Source organism: Lynx canadensis, chromosome B2 (genome assembly GCF_007474595.2).
Source record: "Lynx canadensis isolate LIC74 chromosome B2, mLynCan4.pri.v2, whole genome shotgun sequence".
Classification (NCBI taxonomy): Eukaryota; Metazoa; Chordata; class Mammalia; order Carnivora; family Felidae; genus Lynx; species Lynx canadensis.
In genome coordinates this window covers 28117724-28139908 of record NC_044307.1, presented here as the reverse complement: position 1 = coordinate 28139908, position 22185 = coordinate 28117724, and the positions used below count along the sequence as shown (strand labels likewise).

Here is a 22185-nt window from a genome sequence, read left to right as displayed (position 1 = left end):
GCAGAGCTGTTAACTTATGACCTCCCAGACGCTAAGTCGCGCTTGCTGTCGGAACACAGTCCGTCAGGCCCCTCCGCTTTTGCAAGCCGGACTCGGGGGCTCTGCTTGGCTGGCGAGCCGCCCCTCCGCTCCGGCTCCCTCCCGCCAGTCCGTGGAGCGCGCACCGCCTCGCCGCCCTTCCTACCCTCTTCCGTGGGCCTCTCGTCTGCACTTGGGTCCGGTGACTCCGTTCTGCTAATCCTCTGGCGGTTTTCTGGGTTATTTAGGCAGGTGTAGGTGGAATCTAAGTGATCAGCAGGACGCGCGGTGAGCCCAGCGTCCTCCTACGCCGCCATCTTCCTGCGCCTCTCCGACAAACATTTTTTAAGCACTTGCTATGACAGACACTCTTCTAAAGCACTCACTCACTGAATCTTCACAACCACCCCATGACACAGGTACGGCATGTTCTACCTAAGGAAACTGAGTCAGAGTAGTTAAGTCATACTGCTAGTAAGCAGTAGAGCTATGATTCAAACTGAGTTTGGCTCTAGACTAAATTAGATTACCTCTCAGAAAAGAAAAAAAGAACTTTTAAAGAGCCAAGAACTTTAAGTGCCATTATTCCTGGCTACTGTTACCAATGTTAGTAAAGAATAATCCTGACCCGTATTATGAAAAAGTGCTATTAGAGAGATTTCAAGCCTAACTCCTTTGTGGGTAGCAGCAATAACAGGAATAATAAAGGCGGTCAAAATGTGGAAGGGCCTAGGAAGGTAAAAAAGTCATAGAAGGGGTGGGTTATATGCCAAACTGAAAATTAAGAAAATCTATTTTATGATAGTAAACATTCAATTTAATCCTAACTTTGAAAGTTTTGTCTCAATCTCATACAAAATTCATACAATACTCCTAAACTGTATTTTCCTCACGAAAGAACAATCATATAGGACCTCCTGCTCTACACTTCTTTTGTGGCAGGACTTGGAAAGAAGCTGGCTTTCAAGGGTATTGAACCAGCCTATTAAAAGGCTTAGTATCAACTGCAAGTCTATTCATGCTTGAAACTGCTCAACTAAATAGCTAGTAATTACCATTCTTTTCTAGACTTTCTTGATCCTCAAACTCTTTATAGAGCACTGAAATCCTTAAAACAGCTCCAGAATGACCCATACTGCCAAAGAGCTTCAAAGATGTGACCTAGGACAGTCCAAGCTCACTAAAAGCTGCTAAACCCGAGGACTTCTCAACACATCGTAAATTCCAAGACAAACACTTGCTCCCTTCCTCTTAGCCAGAGGTAAAAACCTCACTAGGTGAAAAAGCAGCTTACTATTTGAATTACTAATGGTCTTCAAGTATAGGCTTGAAGGTTAAATATATAAAGATTAAGCAGAGAATTTTCCCCATTCTTAGAAAAACTTAAAGCTATGGTTAAAGTGTTACTAGAACTAACTTGTCACCCTCAGTGTTTACAGAGCAACACTCAGTATATAACTTCATGAGCAGAACCATCAAGGCTAGAAAATAAATTAGACACGATTGATGTGTTAGATGAATTGATTAAGTAAGATGTAAGGATAAAGGTACTAATTATAAAAGTTACTAAACATTGTCCTAGCAATTAAGAATAGAAAATTACAGATTCGGTAACATCTTGAAAAATATCATTTACCTGTCACAATACTGATAAAGTAAGTCTGGATTAAGTACGACTTACAGGCAGGGATCGTAAACAAAATAAAAAACTACACTGGGCCTAATTATTCTAAAATATTTCCCCAAAACATCAAGCGCTTGGAAAATTCTGTTTTGAAAAAAAAAATTAATGTTTATTTATTTTTTATAGAGAAAGAGAGAGACAGAGCATGAGTGGGGCAGGGGCAGAGACAGAGGGAGACAGAATCCGAAGCAGGCTCCAGGCTCTGAGCTGTCAGCACAGAGCCCCACGCGGCCTCAAATTCACAAGCCAAGAGCCAAAGTCCGAGGCTCAACCAACTGAGCCACCTAGGCGCCCCAGAAAATTCTATTTTGATTTCAAGTACCATCTAAATATTTAAACTCACAAACCCGAGATAACGCATTCTCCTATCATTAAAAGTATTAGTTATTAAATATTTCAAGATACTTTTCTTCTTCACAAAGTGTAAATTCAAAAAACTAAAAGAGGTAGGTAGTTTTCACCAAAAGTTTTAACTAACTGGAACACTCACAAGCAGCAAACCTGACAAGGCTTCAGAAATACAACTTGTCTCCCAACAACAGAGATGTCTTCAACTGTGCTTGCCTGGATATTTCTGGAGTGTCACTCTCTTCACTCTTAAGTATATAAAAGTTTTCAGCAATAAAGAAAACTGAAGGCAAGATGGTACTCACTTTTCAATGTCAATGCCAAGTGGATTAGCAGGACGCAGAGACAAGGGAGGAATTCCTTTATTCCTGTCAGTACGCATATCATAATAATTCATTTCATCAACCCACACAGCAGACTGATCCAAAATACCTACCAAAATGAGGAGCACATCCTTAATAAGATACAGGCTAAGTCTTTCACTATTGCTTCACTTTTTAAAGACCTAAAACAAAATGCACACTAAGGTAATTTTTAAGAGATTTGACAGCACAAAAGCTCTGTTTGTTTTTTGGGTGTTTTCTTTTTTTTAATGGCTTGTGGCTTGATTAAAAACACTAAAAATCTATCAAATGGCAAAAATAATATCTCTTGCTTCATGGTTACATTGTACATTATTCAACAGAGAAGACAAGCTAAGCCTCTGAGAAAAAGTTCTGCTCAAACAAATGTATTTTATAAAAAATAAACAGTATAATTAAGTTGGCTAATTCAAAAAAATATCCAACAATTCTTTATATAAAGATATCAGTCAAACACTTTCCAAGAAATGCATGGCTTGAGTAATGGAAATGACTAGGATATTCAGGAAAAAATGGACAGACACTGTGAACAAAATATAATCTCTGAAAATGGTACTCTCTTTTATGTGACCAGATTCTTGACATTCACTTTGGCATAGGACTAACAGGCTTACCACTTCTGAATGTGGGTTGAAACAGAAAATGGGCAAAGGGCCAATGGGTAGCTTGAGGCTGTGAAGGCTTCATGGAAGGTATTTGACCCATAGAAGGTACAACTTCTAGCTGTATGAAACTTTGTGAACCAACTAATTCTATTAGTACCCACAGTTCTGACAGAATGCAACAAGAGGCTTTGTTAGAGGTTATGCTCAAGTCTAGATACTCCTGAGTTCAGTCTGATAAGCCTTTATTGAACCTATACTGTGCCAGGTCCTGGGCAGGATGTTTTAGAATAAAGTTAAAACTTTCGATTAAGTTGTCTTTATCTGTTGTATAAATATAAGACATTGCTGGATTCTGCCAAGATGTTTTAAGTTCCTCCAGAAAACTGATAACAAGTTCCTGCTTTAATTTTTAATTTTTGATGTTAAATAAAAATGAGTAAATAAAAACAGGAATATTATATATGTACAACGTATGCAGACACATATGTGTGTGCAGATGTGTGTATATACATGTATAAATGTGTGTATATATGTATATGTGTGTGTGTGTATATATATATATATATATATATATATATATATATATATTTTAATTCTCCCTTAAATTCCTTATCTAAGTTTTTATTTATGGAAAAAAAATCCAGGAATATAAGGAAGATAATGCTGTAGAAAAGCTCTATGTTTTATGATAGAGAACAAAAACAATTTGCAAAATTATTTACTTTTCAGTTTAAGAGAGATATGTGACCTGGGCTTAATTAAGCCTTAAGCTTAATTAAGCTTGATTAAGCTTAAAGCCCTACTTTAAACAAATGTTTATCAAGTACAGACCATGTACAAGACATTGCAAGACCAGAAAGATGAATCTGACACTATCCTAATTTTAGTAGGCGAGATGGCCATACACAGAAATAACTATGAGAAGAATAATTTAAAATGATAAATTAATTAAACACTTACTTAGGGTAAGGGTCTATACTAAGCACTATACAATACATGCTCTAACTCATTTAATCCTGTGAGGTAGGTAATACTGTTGTTCCACTTTTACCCACAAAAAAACCTAAGCATTCAAGTTCCACAGCTTGTAGTGCTAGAGCGCAGATTTGTATTCAGAGTGACTCCTCAGACCAATTTGAGGAAGCAAGTGTTAAGTGTATAAAAAGTAACATATAAAGTGCTATAGGATACAAAAAAGAGAGATTATTTCTAGTTTGGAGGGCTAAAGGCACATTCTGGCCAGGCAACATTGTGTACTGGCCTCAAAGGATAGAGAAAAAGAAGGAAACAAGAACATTATTTAGATAATATGATTGCTAATTTGGCCACATCAGGAGAATATTTTACCTCAAATCTCAACTGCATAATACAAAGAAATGCAATTACTGTGTTCAAGATCAAGGAACTAAAATTGGCAAAGCAAAATGTTAAATAAACAGATTTTATAAAGAATTTAGGATAATAATTCTCTCATGACCATCCTCCTTAGATTTTACTGTTAGCTCACTAAACTGCGTTTCCAAAAGTAATGCAAATTTTAACCAATATCCCATTCCTGTCAAAATAAATATAATCTAAGTTAATGAGATGTGAAAATAGGAACGTTTTATACAAATCTACCAGTTATACATTTTAAAAGACAAAACGTATTTTCATTTTCCTCTTTAGAAAAAAGTCATAAAAGATGGATACCTATTTTTTCAGGTTTGAGTAGCTTGAAAGACACTGTTGAGGTTCCTCTGCCACCTGACTTGGTTGTGACAATAATGTCTCCTTTGTCATTTTTAGCTTGTCCCACTCGGCATACTATTTTACTTGCAGACATCCATTCTGCCGTCAGGAGGCAATTATGGCCACAAATTGTCAAACCTGAAAATAAAAGCATGCATGTAACAAAGTTCAAAAGAACAAAGATCTTAGTCATGTCTGTTACATAAAAAGACAATTCTTCTGTCAGTCTTACCAGGTTTTTTCCATGAAGAAAATAAATCTAGAAATAACATTTCCTGTTCAATAGTTATTTCTATTACTGAATATACCCAATGTTATTTGCAAACATACTGTCTCTATTGATTTTTGTCTACTCTTTTATCTCTAATATCAAAGACTTCTTTAGATTATACTTAAATTTCTTCAAACACCAATGGGATTAGAAAAAAATGACCATAATAATTATGTGTAGGCATTCCATATACTCAGCTTATGAGAATCTTAAATTATGTTCGTAGGTTTTAGAAGGGGAAATTATTACTATTATTAGAAATCAAAGTTGCTGATATAAAATTCTACAGTGTACAAAGAAATGTATATATCATTCCCTACAAACAAATATATTTATCCATCTTCCCAAACATAATCTGCACTTACTTTTCCTAGTGTTTAAAATTATATATTGCATATATGGAGGATATTTTATTCCAGGCACAGCTTGAAATCAGGTGAATGTAGTTAATGTTCTTGGGAATTACTGGATTACTATTTCATTTTTAATATCTGCATCCTATAAAGGTAGTGCATGGTGCCTTTGAGTTTCCCTAATGATACTATCACTATATTACATTCTGTTCTCATAGTAAACCAACACTCCCAAAACCTCAATTTGTGCCTGGCATCTCAGGCCCGATACCAAGTAAATTATTATAATTTAGGCAGTAGCCAAATATGGAGGCACTGAAAGATTATAGTGAGGAAGATGTACCCCAGACAGAACAACAATATATCACCATATGGACATACTGCCAGCTCTTCTACTAACTTATTTTCTTTGTATTTTCTATTTCTGCAAAGCAGAAAACAATGTAATAAATATTTATGGAAAAAGTAAACCGAACTGTATGTGGTAAAGACCCAGACACTTCACACTTTCTTTTCTCATTATTTAACTTTTTATACTGTTCAACAGTCAAGTTTGGTAATACAATTTTTTTTCAGATACCAGGAACACCTCAATTAATGCCAAATTTGGTTTAAAAAATGTAGGAAGGGAGTCAAGTCATCCTTCGTTAAAATGAAAGCACTATTTAGTAGGAATGTTGTACTAACCATTGAGAAAAATAACTACATTTCAAAGATGCATTTATTGAAATAATGAATTTTAGAGATTTCCCTAAAACAGCTATATGATTTATACATGTATGGAATCCTAATAATAGCATTTAAAGGCTTCTTTAGGACTAAGTTTTCTTTTGGTTTCTTTAAATGTGTAATGGCATTTACACATTTTTAAATGCATTCATAATTCAAAATTATTTTTTCAAAATGGGAACATCTTTGATATCTTTCCTGAAAATCAATTTTGTTTTGAAAAATGTAAGCAGTTGGGGTGCCTGGGTGGCGCAGTCGGTTAAGCGTCCGACTTCAGCCAGGTCACGATCTCGCGGTCCGGGAGTTCGAGCCCCGCGTCGGGCTCTGGGCTGATGGCTCAGAGCCTGGAGCCTGTTTCGATTCTGTGTCTCCCTCTCTCTCTGCCCCTCCCCCGTTCATGCTCTGTCTCTCTCTGTCCCAAAAATAAATAAACGTTGAAAAAAAAAAAAATGTAAGCAATCTAAGAGATTGAAAGCACCCCTAGAATTCCTCTCCATCTTTAAGATAAGCACTGAGTAGGGAGCTTGGGTGGCTCAATCGGTTAACCATCAGACTCTTGATTTGGGCTCAGGTCATGATCTCACAGTTCATGGGCTTGAGACCCACATTGGACTCTGTGCTGACAGCGGTAAGCCTGCTTGGGATTCTCTTTCTCCCTCTTTCTCTGCCCCTTCTCCCATGCTTGCTTACTCTCTCAAAATAAATAAATGAACTTAGAAAAAAAGAAAAGATAGGCACTGTGAAACACTTCAGTGAATATTTGCTCAAATAATTTTTATGCATACATAAATCAGTCTATGTATTTTTTAAATGAATGGAAAAAGTTTTAATTAATAAACTGAATACTTTTAGTGTTATATATGGTGGGTATTTTCATATTACTCTAGGTTAATACGTTAATGTTTTTAAAGTGTATACTATCAAAAAGATTCTTGTCATTTTAAATATTAACTCATTTCAGAAAGGAAAATTACTCAACAATAAATGTCAGGATTTAACATAAAGTCATTCCTAATATAGGTTCCTTGCTAAAGAACAACCTTATGATTAAAACTGAGCAATGAGGGGCGCCTGGGTGGCTCAGTCAGTTAAGTGTCCAACTTCGGCTCAGATGATGATCTCACTGTGCTGACAGCTCAGAGCCTGGAGCCTGCTTCAGACTCTGTGTCTCCCTCTCTCTCTGCTCCTCCCCCACTCATACTCTCTCTCTCTCTCTCCCTCAAAAATAAACATTTAAAAAGTTAAAAAAAAAAACAACTGAACAATGAGAGAGGCACCTGGGTTAAACATTGGACTCAAGCCCCATGTCCAGCCCCACATTGGGATTCTCTCTCTCCCTCTCTGTCTGCCCCTCTCCCACTCCCACGTTCACACACTCTAAATAAATAAATAAGTAAATAAGTAAATAAATAAATCTTTTTTAAAAATTAAGAAAAGGAATTAGCTTTCCAATATACTGACAGGAAGCCTAAAAACATGTTCAGATGAACAAATATGAATGATATCCATGAAAGCACAAGTTGGAAAAAAACTACCCAGAATAAGTTTATTCATCTAGTTGTAGCTGCTATAAAGTTTTCTCTGATTTAATATCTGCTCTGCATTTTAACTAAAAAAAAAATTAATAATCCTCATTTAATTTTAAACATAGATTTGAATAGATCATTTTAAATGTCATAAAAGTTAAATAAGATAGTAAGAAAGATTTCTTAATTTCTTAAGAACATTTTTAATAAGTCACTGCAAGCTAAGAAATCTGCTTCATACAATATAATATCTTTTTTTTAAGTAACTTGTAGAATTTCAAATAAACTGCTTTTATAATGTTTTACTTGGCTAGTGTAGACTTCATCTGAGCTAAAAACACTCAAATTATTTAGCAGGTTAAGTTTGCTTTTTTTATAAAATGGTTTCTTGGCAATACATAGGCAGGTTGAAAGCTGAACTAGTGAGGTTTATAAAAGTATACACACTTAGTCAAATAAGAACAGCACTGCCTGAAGCTAAAGCAAGATTAAAATTTACATAGACTAGTAACTGTCATGTTGGGAGCTTCCAGTTAAAATGTAGGACATAACCTCCATCTGTATGGTTTATTTGCCTGCATTCTAGGGACTATTCTACTTTGGATGAAGAAAAAACTAAAATGAGCTACATCAAAAAACTAAGACAAAAGTTAAAGAAGACTATCTTCATAAGAATAATAATTTAAATATTGTTTACTGGAGAAACAAAAACCATGGCTAGAGAAAAATATAAAATAAGACATTTAAATAACACTAGTGAAAAGAATTAGCTGGGAAGTACAAAAATCAGTTATTAAATATAGTGCTGAGCTCCAATTTACTTTCTCTTTTCCAAGAGTTTTCCAGATGGCCAAAAAACAATCTGTCAACCTGCACCAATAATTCAAGAAAAACAAGTTCCAACTCATAATCTCCAGTATTTTACCAATAGGTCCCTCATAAATTAAGAAGAGTCAAGAGAATGTCTGAATCCAGAAAAGTTTATATGGGAAACTGGCATATACATGCACAGTAGCATATACTGAAGCCTCTCCCTTCCTCATTCTGAATGCACCTCTACTCTGAATGCACTTCAGAGTTCACAGGAAAATAATCCTAACTGACCATACAATTATATTTATAATTAGCTCTCTACCCTGGCTGTACATGACACTTATTTGCATTTTCAAAAAGATGATTAGGCTCCATCTGTAGACTGAGACATAGCAGCCCAGAGCATTGTTTTTTAAGTTCTAGAGGAGATTAAGACAAGCCAAGGGATGGTCCCCAATGTTTACAGCAGCAGCATCTACAATAACTAACTTATGGAAACAGCTCAAATGTCCATCAACTAATGAGTAGATAAAGAAGATATACATATACAGAATATCACTCAGCCATAAAAAAAGAATGCAATCTTGCCATTTGCAATGACATGGATAGAGCTAGAGACTATTATGCTAAGTGAAATAAGTCAGTCAGAGAAAGACAAATACCATGTGATTTCACTCATGTGTAATTTAAGAAACAAAACAAATGGGCATAGGGAAAAAAGGAAAGGGAAAGGCAAACTAAGAAACAGACTCTTAACTATAGAGATCAAACTGATAGTGTGGTACCAAGGAGAGAGAGTTTAGATTTCATTTGAAGGGCAATAAGAAACAGAAGAGGCATAATTCACAAGCACTAGAGAAAGAATACAAACAGTTGTATAATGGAGGGAAAAACTAAAGAGAGCAAAAATAGCTAGGAGGCTGTTTGAGCAATCAAAGCAGGAGAGATCAAAACTGAGGAAATGGAGGCAAAATCTCACCTGTGGGAAACTTTCTGAAGGACTTAGTGATAGGCAATTTTGACAAGATTTGATAAAATAATGATTTTAACAGAAAAGTCATAAAACCAAATAATTCTTTAATCTTTATTCAGCTCATTCTGTACAGGTCACAATGTTGTTTTTATATCATCTTGCCTCAACTGCCCACTATAAAACTGCATTTACCATGGAAACACAGCACAGTTCTTGCTCTTACCAATGAGGTCAGTTGGGCCAGTCCCAAGGTTTTCTCCTCTAATTATGACCTTTGTCCATGGTATTCCTTCGTTTGGAGAGATGCCTGTCACAAGGGGGGGTTGTCGCAATCGGGACATTCTGCTTTGTTGAGCAAATTGGAGATCTAGTTACAGAAGTAATCTGTTAGAAAGAAAAGAAAAGGATTAAGTGACAACTGAAATAAGCGTTGACTAAAAATACAAGAATGCTAGACACTAAGTACCAAAACATAAAAACAATTCTTAAACATATAGTTCTGAATTTCTTAGTTGTCATTTAGCTTATCTGCCAACATCTCATGAACATTAAATTTACCAAGGACACTGTATCTAGTACTGTGAGGGAAATGTCAGAAAAATAGTAGACAACTAAGCCCTTGGTTCTAGAACTTTCAATAAAATGACAGAACCTAATGTCACCATTTAGTTCTATGCTTATACCTGCAGAACCCTCAAAATATGCTGGAAATTGTTCTACTCTCAAAGTTGTTAAAGGAAAATGTTCTGATTATCATGTTCACAAATAGTAAAATACATCTATATTCCCATAGGTGTACTGGACTTCACTTTATTTTTGTATTATACTTAGTATAACAACTCTTTTTCAATGTGATCAAATCAATATATTGACATTTTTACAAAACCTAGAATGTAGACCTACTGGCAAAAGCATGAATTTGCCAACTGTTCTGAGTGTAGCAGAGTCGGTAAAAGTGCAGTTTCTGAGGTCAAATACACTTGTTTTCACAGCCTGGTGCTCCAATTTACTAATTCTGTTCTAAACCCTCTGTTTTCATATATGTAAAATGAACCTCATAGTAGAACCTTTCAAAGATTACAATTAAGGTTACATAGGATAATCCTAACACAGTACCTAGCATATGGTAGGCAACCAATACATAATAAAACCTCACTAATACACTCCCGAAGAACTCCTCAATTGCTCAAGGCTTCAGATGCCCCAGAACATGAAGGGGAGGTTCAGAGAAAAATAGCAAGAAATTGCAGGTTTTCTATATCTTCACATACTGAGAAGTTAAGACACCCTGGCATCTGCCTTCAACCTTGCAGTCTCCAGGAGATTAGAAGTTTAGTCTCTGAAGAGCCAAGCTGAAGAGGACCTGTAATCAGGAATACCAGGCACAGTAAGGGTGATTAAGTGTCAACCTGCACACCTAACTGTGAGAATATTCAGGCCTCTTCCTTCTCTGCTCTTATACCTCTATCAGCAAGGTGTGAAAGCTCACCCTGCAATAAGTTGAATATTATTCTCTGGGGAAATTAAAGGGGAAAAAGACCAAAGATCTTGACATGTAAGGGTCTTCTCCCCCAAAAAGAAGGGCTATTTGCAGTCGTATTGCCCAATAGAAAATCCACTTACAAACTCTGCCCATATACAAACTAAACAAACCAGCTATTTCCAGACTCTAAAATATACAAGGACAGCCAAAGACTATAAGACGGTCAAGGAAAATATGTAAGAGAGAGATGGAAGTCAGATAAACAAAAAAATCCACAGAAAACAGAGATAAGGCAAATGTAATACACTAAACTGTGTCCCCTAAAAAATAGCATGCTATAAAGGTAAAATGAGTTTATATAGATGGGATCTAATCCAATATGACTGGTGTCCTTATAAGAAGATGAAATTAGGACACAGACACACATGCAAGAAGACCATTTAAGGACACAGGGAGAGGTCAACTAGCTATAAGACAAGGAGAGAGGCTTCAGATGAAACCAACCCTGCTGACCCCTTTAACCTGCAGCCTCCAGAATCATGAGAAAATAAATTTCTATTGTTTCAACTTTTTAACTACCCAATCTATTGGACTTTGTTATGGCATTTTTAGCTAACAAACACAGAAGAAAAAGAAAAATAAAGCCTTTAAAAGTATTGTAAGCTTTGACCCCAAATTAGTATCTGCAGAGGGAGAAAATTTTTATCTTAAAGAATAGGATGTCATGAAAAGGAATCAATCCAAGAGTAAAAACTCTTGAAACTTTCAAAAGAGGCAAAAGAAAACAAGATTTATATTGTACTTTTAATGCAGGAACTGACACTGGTTTAACCAAAGGTAGCAATAAGGCTGCAAATAGGCAGATGTGTGTTTGGGAGTAGGAGAGGTGAATAAAGAGAGAAATGGAATTATACATTTTATCTAAAATTGATTATCAAGATAATGGCAGATTAGACACAGAATCTGGAAATGTGGAGGTAGATGGCAGAAGACTTATAGGTGTCTGGGTTATGTTGTATAATAAAAAATGTTACTGACCTTTGTCCCTAGTTTCTGGGAGACTCAAAATCCAAGAAGTATCTTTGTTATTCATGAGCCTTCAATATCATATGTATGTAATATTCATGACATCTCACTATCAAAGCCTAACCAGAAAGGGCAACCATGTGATTAGAGGGTTGGGGTTTTGAGCCATCATCAGCTTGGCCTCTTCTAGAAAAGGGGAATGAGGCCTGAGATTGAGTTCAATCTCATAGCCAATGAGGCAATCAATCATGCCTACATAATTTATTTAATACAATTAAAATAACAAAACAACAACAAAACAAGGACAGGAAAGAGATTACCAATCATCCAACAAACCAAATGAGAAAACTCAAGTTATTTTGAACCCCTCCCCTTCCCTAACCTACTTCCTAAATCAAAGAGTCAAAATCTTTCTGTTAGAATCCAAAGTCAACTATTCATCTCAGAGCCTGTGGTTTTCCCAGTTAAGACATTCACCTTCTCAGGGTGCCTGGGTGGCTCAGTTGGTTAAGCATCTGATTTCGGCTCAGGTCATGATCTCATGGTTCATGGCTCAGCTTCTATGCTGACAGCTGTGGTCTGCAGCCTGCTTCAGATTCTGTGTCTCCCTCTATTTCTGCCCCAACCCCACTCATGTTCTGTCTCTCTGTCTCTCTCTCTCTCAAAAATAAACATAAACTTTTTTTTTAAATAAAGAAAAATCCTGTTTTAAAAAAAAGAAACATTAAAAAATTTTTTTTAAAAATTCATCTTCTCTCCCTGGATATTTAACAGACTTCTAACTGGTTACTCAGCTCCGATTACCTCTCCACTACAATCCACTCTCAGCAAACACCTGCTAAAATACAGATCTAATCAACATCATCCCAGATTTAAAAAAATCTTCCATGATACTCCACTACTCAGAAATCTCCAGTGCCCACAAAATCCTTACCATTTTATTAAAACCTGTCACAACTATTCTGTATTTCCTACTTCACTCTCAATCATTTCCTTCATTTGATACTAACTATATAAGCCCATTCACCTTTTATGAACTGTCAAGAACTTTTATTCCTTCATGATTTATCTTATTTTGACTAAATAGAAAGTCTTTCCAAGTTTGCTAAACCCTTACCAATATTTCAAGGTCAATCTAAAATAGTCTCCCTGATCCTCTACAATGCTTCTGATACATAATTCTAATATTCACTGTGTTAAATCTTAGATATCATATTTACATCTCCTCTTTGAAAACACAAGATGTTTAACCAACTCTATACAACCAATGCTTGTCATACATATCTCACAAAATAAACATATCATATGACTCCTGAAAGAAATCACATAAATTCTGAATGTTTTCTGAATGTTTCATGGTATCAGTGGAACACTGGAATTAAAATAGAAGAGAAGAAATACAAGGGGTAAAGTATAGATACATAGTCTATATAACCTATTGGGTATAGAGACATAGTCTATATACCTATTGGGTATATAGACATGTATATTAGGTATATCCATGCAAAAATCTTTTAAAAGTTTAAAGGACACTTGTATACAACACCTTCACAAAGAATAAAATACTCAGTAATACATTTTACAAAAATGCAAAACTAGTACTTTGAAAACCACAAGACAATATTGAAAAAGATTCAAAAGCTAAATAAATGGAAAGACATGGACAGGAAGGCTTAATACTGTTAAGATGACAATACTCAACTTGATCTGTAAATAAAATTCAATCCCTATTAAATTCTCAGCTGGCTTTTTTGCAGAAATTGACAAGCTGATCAGGAAATTGTATGGAAATGGAAAGGAACTAGGACACCTAAAGACACCAGCAGATTGAAAGTAAGGGGATGGAGAACCATCTATCATGACAATGGTCATCAAAAGAAAGCCGGATTACATCAGACAATCTAAATTTTAAAATAAAGACTGCAACAAGAGATGAAGAAGGGCATTCTGTCATAATTAAGAGGTCTATCCACCAAAAAGATCTAACAATTGTAAGTTATTTAGGCCTCCAACATGAAAGAACCCAAATATGTAAGTCAATTAATCACAAACATAAAAAAACTCATTGATAATAATACCATAATAGTAGGGGACTTCAACACCCCACTTACAACAATGGACAGATCATGTAAGCGGAAAATCAACAAGGAAAGAATGGCTTTGAATGACACACTGGACCAGATGAACTTAACAGATATATTCAGAACATTTCATCCTAAAGCAGCAGAACACACATTTTTCTTGAGTGCACATGAAACATTCTCCAGAATAGATCACATACTAGGTTATAAATCAATGCTCAACAAGTACAAAAAGATCAAGATCATACCTTGCATATTTTGAGACCATAATGTTATGAAACTGGAAATCAACCACAAGAAAGACCATGAATACTTGGAGATTAAAGAACATCCTACTAAAGAACGAATGGGTTAACCAAGAAACTAAAGAGGAAATTAAAAAGTACATGGAAGCCAATGAAAATGAACACACGACAATCTAAAACTTCTGGGATGCAGCAAAAGCAGTCATAAGAGGGAAGTATATAGCAATCCAGGTCTTCCTGAAGAAGCAAGAAAGGTCTCAAATTCACAACCTAACCTTATACCTAAAACAGCTGGGGGGAAAAAAAACCCAGCAAATAAAGCCCAAAACCAGCACAAGAAGGAAAATAATAGACCTCAGAGCAGAAATCAATGATACAGATATTAAAACAACAGAACAATGAAACCAGGAGTTGGTTCTTTGAAAGAATTAATAAAATTGATAAACCCCCAGTCAGACTGATAAAAAAAAAAGTACCCAAATAAATAAAATCACGAAAGAAAGAGGAGATCACAACAAACACTGCAGAAAAACAAACAATAAGAGAATATTATGAACAATTATACACTGAAAAATTCTAGAAGAAATGAACAAATCTGGAAGAAATGACAATCTGGAAGAAATTAACAAATTCCTAGAAACATATAAACTACCGAAACTGAAACAGAAAGAAATAGAAAATTTGAACAGACCCATAACCAGTAAAGAAATTGCATCAGTAATCAAAAATCTCCCAACAAAAACAGTCCAGGGCCAGATGACTTTTCAGGGGAATTCTACCAAACATTCAAAGAAGAGTTAACACCTACTCTTTTGAGGTTGTTCCAAAAAATATAAACGGAAGGAAAACTTCCAAACTGATTCTACGAGTCCAGCATTACCTTGATTCCAAAACCAAAGACCCTACAAAAAAGGTGAACTACAGACCAATTTCCCTGATGAACATGGATGCAAAAATTCTTAACAAGATACTAGCAAATGGGATCCAACAATACATTAAAAGAATTATTCACCACAATTAAATGGGATTTATTCCTGGGATGCAGGGCTGGTTCAATATCTGCAAATCAATCAATGTGATACATCACATTAAAAAAAGAAAGGATAAGAACCTCATGATACTCTCAACAGATGCAGAGAAAGCATGACAAAATACAGCATTCTTTCTTTATAAAAACCCTCAAGAAAGTAGGGAGAGAAGGAACATACTTCAAAATCATGAAGGCCATGTATGAAAAATTCACAACTAATATCATCCTCATTGGGAAAAAACTGAGCTTTCCCTCTAAAGCCAAGAACAAGACAGTGATGCCCACTCTCACCACTGTTAATCAACATAGTGTTGGAAGTCCTAGCCTCAGCAATCAGACAAAAAAAAATAGTAACAATAATAATAATGATAATAATAATAATAAATAAAAATAAATTAAAAAAAATAAAAGGCATCCAATTCGGCAAGGAGGAAGTCAAACTTTCACTCTTCGCAGATGACATGATACTCCACTACATCAACAAACTGCTAGAACTGATACGTGGATTCAGCAAAGTCGAAGGACATAAAAACAACATACAGAAATTGATTGCATTTCTATACACCAATAATAAAGCAACAGAAAGAGAAATCAAGGAATTGATTCCATTTAAAATTGCACCAACCACCATAAAATACCTAGGAATAAGCCTAACAAAAGAGGTGAAAATCTATAAACTGAAATCTATACAAAGCTTATGAAAGAAACTGAATTAGAAGACACAAGAAAGTGGAGAAAATTCCATACTCATGGATTGGAAGAACAAATATTGTTAAAATGTCGATACTGGGGCGCCTGGGTGGCTTGGTCGGTTAAGCGTCCGACTTCGGCTCAGGTCACAATCTCGCGGTCGGTGGGTTCGGGCCCCGCGTCGGGCTCTGTGCTGACAGCTCAGAGCCTGGAGCCTGTTTCAGATTCTGTGTCTCCCTCTCTCTGTGACCCTCCCTCGTTCATGCTCTGTCTCTCTCTGTCTCAAAAATAAAATAAACATTAAAAAAAAAATTAAAAAAAAAAAATGTCGATACTACCCAAAACAATCAGCACATTCAATGCAATCTCTATCAAAATAACACCAGCAGTCTTCACAGAGCTAAATAAACGATTCTAAAATTTGTATGGAACCAGAAAAGAGCCTGAATAGCCAAAGCAATCCTGAAAAAGAAAACCAAAGCTGGAGGCATCACAACTCTGGACTTCCAAGCTGTATCACAAAGCAGTAATCATTAAGACAGGATAGTACTGGCACAAAAACAGACACATCAGTGGAACAGAACAGAGAATCCAGAAATGTTCCAATGTATGGCCAACTAATCTTTGACAAAGCAAGAAAGAATATCCAATGGAAAAAAGTCAGTCTCTTCAGCAAATGGTGTTGGGAAAACTGGACAGCAACATGCAGAAGAATGAACCTGGACCACTTTCTTATACCATACAAAAAAATAAACTCAAAATGGATGAAAGACCTAAATGTAAGACAGGAAGCCATCAAAATCCTAGAAGAGAAAACAGGCAACAACCTCTTTGACCTCGACCGCAGCAAGTTCTTAGTTGATATGTCTCCAGAGGCAAGAAACAAAAGCAAAATGAACTATTGGGGCCTCATCAAGGTAAAAAGTTACACAATAAACAATAAACACAGTAAACAATAAAAAGCACAGTAAACAATCAGCAAAACTAAAGGCAACCAACAGAATGGGAGAAGATATTTGCAAATGACATATCAGTTAAAGGGTTAGTATCCAAAATCTATAAAGGACTTTTCAAACTCAACACCCCAAAAAACAAATAATCAAGTGAACAAATGGGCATAAAACATGAATAGACACTTTTTCAAAGAAGACATCCAGATGGCTAACAGATACATGAAAAGATGTCCAACATCACTCATCATCAGGGAAATACAAATCAAAACCACAATGAGATACTACCACACACCTGTCAGAATGGCTAAAATTAACAACTCAGGTGATAATTGATGTTGGCGAGGATGCAGAGAAAGAGGAACCCTTTCACACTGCTGGTGGGAAAGCAAACTGGTACAACCACTCTAGAAAACAGTATGGAGGTTCCTCAAAAACTTAAAAATAGAACTACCTATGACTCAGGTATTTACCCAACAGACACAGGACTGCTGATTCGAAGGGGCACATGCACCCCAGTGTTTATGGCAGCACTATCAACAATAGCCAGAGTATGGAAAGAGGCCAAATGTACATCGACTAACAATTGGATAATGAAGATGTAGTGTGTATACATATAGTGAAATATTAGTCAGCAATCAAGAAGAATGAAATCCTGCCATTTGCAACAACATGGATGGAACCAGAGTATATTATGCTAAGTGAAATAAGTCTATCAGAGAAAGATAAATATCATATGATTTCACTCATATGTGGAACTTAAAAAAATAAAACAGAGGGGAAGGGAAGGAAAAATAAGATAAAAACAGAGAGGGAGACAAACCATAAGGGACTCTTAAGTAGAGAGAACAAACTGAGGTTTGCTTGAGGGGTGTTGTGTGGCAGGATGAGCTAAATGGGCGATTACCATGGAGGAGGGCATTTGTTGGGATGAACATTTGGTGTTACATGTAAGTGATGAATAACTAAATTCTATTCTTGAAATCATTAATACACTATATATTAACTAACGTATTTTTTTAATTAAAAAAAATGTTAAAAAAAAAAGATAACAAAAAATTTCTTCAGGGGGTATCTGGGTGGCTCAGTCGATTAAGTGTCTGACTCTTGATTTCAGCTCAGGTCATGATCTCACTGTTGGCAGATCAAGCCTCAGGTTGGGCTCTGCACTGAGCATGGAGCCTGCCTGGGTTTCTCTGCCTCTATCTCTCTCTGCTCCTCCATGCCCCCGTCCCCCACCACCGAATGTACGTGTGTGTGTGTGTGTGTGTGTGTGTGTGTGTGTGTGTATGTGCTCTTGCTCTCTCTCAAAATTAATAAGTAAACATTAAAAAAATTCTTCAGATAAGTTTAAAGAGGCATACAAAGTTTATAGTATTTTGCTAGGATATTTCAGAGAATTTCAAAATCACTCAATACACACAGATATTAGATACTCAGTTTTCATCTGAGAGAACTTCCCAGTTTACTAGCACAGGGAGCTAAACAAAATCATAAAGCCACAGTCCTATGGCTTGAGGAGTAGGAGGATGGAGCTTTGAGCCAACAGTAACTAGAAAGAGAGGAACAAAGTCCTGGAGCAGATGGAGCCACAGAGGCAGAAAAAACATTACTGAAACCCTGGGCTGAACCCTGAACTGTATGTGAGAGACTCCAAATAGCACAGTAGACAGCAACAGCTTAAAGAATGAAAGAAGCAGTGATTTCAATTGCTGCCCACTACAGGAGAGACAGGATTTTGAAATCTGAATCTAATCAAATTAACAATGTCTATTAAAAAATATTCTTTAATGAAAAATTTTTAAAAAGCCAATGCTCTTCAGAAGAATACAAAAGAATCCAAAGTCTTTAAAATGTATTATCCACATACCTAGGATACAATAAAAATGACTGGACCCATTTAAAAAAAGTGAAAAATACATAGCCCCTAGTCAAGTAACAAAGCAGACAATAGAAACAAAATGAGCCAAATCCAAATTAGTAAACAAGAATCTGAAAGAGTTTATAACAAATAAGCTATTAAAGAACATATTATCATAATGAATGAATGTATGGATATTCAAAATAGCAAAACTGAAATGGAAATTCTAGGTACAATATATGAAATGAAAAATACACTGATGAGTTGAACAAAAGATAGTTGAAGAAACAATGAACATGACCATAGATCAACAGAAACTATATAATATAAAGAAGAGAAAAAAGAAAAGGAACCTATGGACCAGGGGCGTATGGAAAATATCGAACACTGGTATGAGTGAAGTCTCAGAAGGAGAGAGGAGAGAAAATGGGGCAGAAAACAATACTTCAAGAAAACAATGGGTGAAATTTTCCCAAATTTATTGAAAACTGTTATTTTCTAGATACCTACGAAGTCCAGCAATCCCTAGGCAAGATAAATATAAAGAAAATTGCACCAAGACACACTGAAGTCAAACTGCTAAAAATCAAAGATACAATCTTAAAAGCAGATGTGAATAACAGTGACACATAACACTGATAAATAAGAATGACTGTATGATGATAATTTCCAATCAGAAAAACTAGCCAAAAGACAAATGGAACATCCTTAAAGTGCTGAAAGGGGAAAAAAAAGTCAAAAATGAAGGTTTATTTTTAACGTTTATTTATTTTTGAGAGAAAGAGACAGAGTGTGAGTGGGGGAGGGGCAGAGAGAGGAGACAGAATTGAAAGCAGGCTCCAGGCTCTGAGTTGTCAGCACAGAGCCCAACGTAGGGCTCGAACTCATGTGCGGTGAGATCATGACCTGAGCTGAAGCTGATGAGCTGATATGTTCATGGGTTCGAGCCCCACATCAGGCTCTGTGCTGACAATGTGGAACCTGTTTGGGATTCTCTTTCTCTCTTTCTGTCATTCTCTTAAACTTAAAAAATTCTTGGGGCACCTGGGTGGCTCACTCAGTTGGGCGTCTAACTCTTGATTGTAGCTCAGGTCATGATCTCACAGTTCATTAGTTCCAGCCCCGCACTGGTCTCTGTGCTGACAGCATGGAGCCTGCTTGGGATTCTCTCTCTCCCTCTCTCATGCCATTCCCTGCTTACTCTCTCAAAAATAAACATTTAAAAAAATTCTTCTAATAAAAAAGAGATTAACAATGTTAGCTGTAGACAAAACAAAGCACTTATATCCTGCTGGTGGAAATGGAAATTGGTACAGCCACTATGGAAAATAGCAAGGAGGGTCCTCAAGAAATTAAAAATAGTTTTTCACAATAGGTTTGCCACCAGAACAGAGGGTGTCATGAAACCACTGCTAAATCTAAGCCAAAATGGATAAGGAAAAGGCTCAATCCAACACCATTATCATTAGACATGTAGATTTGGGCACGTTTACCACCCTTGGCAATCTTATCTAAAATGTGGTGGGATCGGGGCGCCTGGGTGGCGCAGTCGGTTAAGCGTCCGACTTCAGCCAGGTCACGATCTCGCGGTCCGTGAGTTCGAGCCCCGCGTCTGGCTCTGGGCTGATGGCTCAGAGCCTGGAGCCTGTTTCCGATTCTGTGTCTCCCTCTCTCTCTGCCCCTCCCCCGTTCATGCTCTGTCTCTCTCTGTCCCAAAAATAAATAAACGTTGAAAAAAAAAAAAAATGTGGTGGGATCAATATAAGAACCATTACAATATTTGAGAAGAAACCTGCTGAGATGAGAAAGAGCTCCTTCAAGTATGCCTGGATCTGGGATGAACTGAAAGCTGAATGTGAGTATGGTATCACCACTGATATCTCTGTGGAAATTTGAGACCAGCAAGTGTTATGTGACCATCATTGGTGCCCCAACACACAGAGACTTGATAAATATATATGTATGTGTAGATATATAAATATATGATTATAGGCACATGTCAGACTATGCTGTCCTGGTTGTTGTTGATGGTGTTTATGAATTTGAAGCAAGTGTCTTCAAGAATGGGGATGAGGGATAGAAGCAGAAAAATGTTCATCTTTAGCTCAGAACGCTGACCTCTAACCTGCATAGTTCTGATAAGGATCAAATACATGCTTGTTGCTATATTCTTAAAAGGTATAATGAATGCTTGTAAATCTCACCTATAATTAAGCACCCAAGAAATCTTGCGAAAGTAGTTTTACAAGTAGAAATTCGAAGAAAACATTTATGATCTAATACTCCCTCCGTGTCCCCTCCCCCATGATCCCTAAGCATATAAGCACTAGCCTCATACAGCAAAAGTACAACTCTTTCTGTCCACAGGTCCTATCCCCATGCTACTTGAATGAACTTACTAAGTTGCACCATGAAATGTCTCAAGGATCCTTGGAGACTCTCTCAAATGATCCTGCAACAGGAAGACACATGAGCATGTCCCTCTGGCTTACACACTGAGTCTGAAACAACTAATTATTGGTATTAACAAAATGGATACCATTAAGCCACTCTACAGCCAAAAGAGATATGAGGAAATTAAGTAAGTCAGCACCTACATTAAGAAAATTGGCTACAACCCTGACACAGTAGCATTTGTGCCAATTTCTGGTTGGAATGAGAACAACATGCCTTGGTTCAAGGGATGGAAAATAATTCTTAAAGATGGTAATGACAGTGGAGCAATGCTGCTTGAAGCTCTAAATTGTATCCTACACCCAACTCATCCAACTGACAAACCCTTGCATCTGACCCTCCTCCAGGACATCTACGAAATTGGTGGTATTAGTTCTGTGTCTTTGGGCTGAGGGAAGACTCTCAAACCCAGCATGATGGTCACCTTTGTTCCAGTCAACATTACAACTGACTCTTGAGTGAAGCTCTTCCTAGGGACAATGTGGGCTTCAATGTAAAGAATTTGTCTGCCAGAGATGTTGATCGAGGTAACATGGCTGGTAACAGCAAAATGACCCACCAACAGAAGCTACTGGCTTCATGGCTCAAGTGATTAACCTAAGCCCTCCAGGCCAAATCAATGCTGGTTTGTGCCTGTGCTTGCAAGTTTGCTGAGATGAGAGAAAAGACTGATCATCATTTTGAAAAGTAGCCAGAAGTTACTCTTTAAATGGGGATCCTGTCATTGTTGATATGGTTCCTGGCAGGTTCACATGTGTTGAGGGCTCCTCTGACTATCCTCTTAGGGGTCATGTTGCTGTTCATGACATGACAGACAGTTGCTGTGGGTGTCATCAAAGCATGGACAAGAAGACTGCTGGAGCAGGCGAGGTCACCAAATCTTCTCAGAAAGGTCAGAAATCTAAATGGATATTATCCCTAATACCTGCCACCCCAATCTTAATCAGTGGTG

At 36.6% G+C, this 22185-nt stretch overlaps 1 protein-coding gene across 3 annotated transcripts in view; it reads right to left on the bottom strand.

Annotated features, from left to right (window-relative positions):
• EXOC2 (exocyst complex component 2) overlaps nt 1-22185 on the bottom strand; it is a 285414-nt gene that overhangs the window by 220270 nt on the left and 42959 nt on the right. For all 3 annotated transcript variants that reach the window (XM_030314971.1, XM_030314969.1, XM_030314970.1), the window contains exons 2-4: nt 9637-9797; nt 4710-4886; nt 2356-2482 (exon numbers count right to left, since the gene is read on the bottom strand). In XM_030314971.1, coding sequence (XP_030170831.1) covers nt 2356-2482; nt 4710-4886; nt 9637-9754 — 422 coding nt within the window. In that variant the 5' untranslated portion in view covers nt 9755-9797. The remainder of the gene's footprint in view (nt 1-2355; nt 2483-4709; nt 4887-9636; nt 9798-22185) is intronic.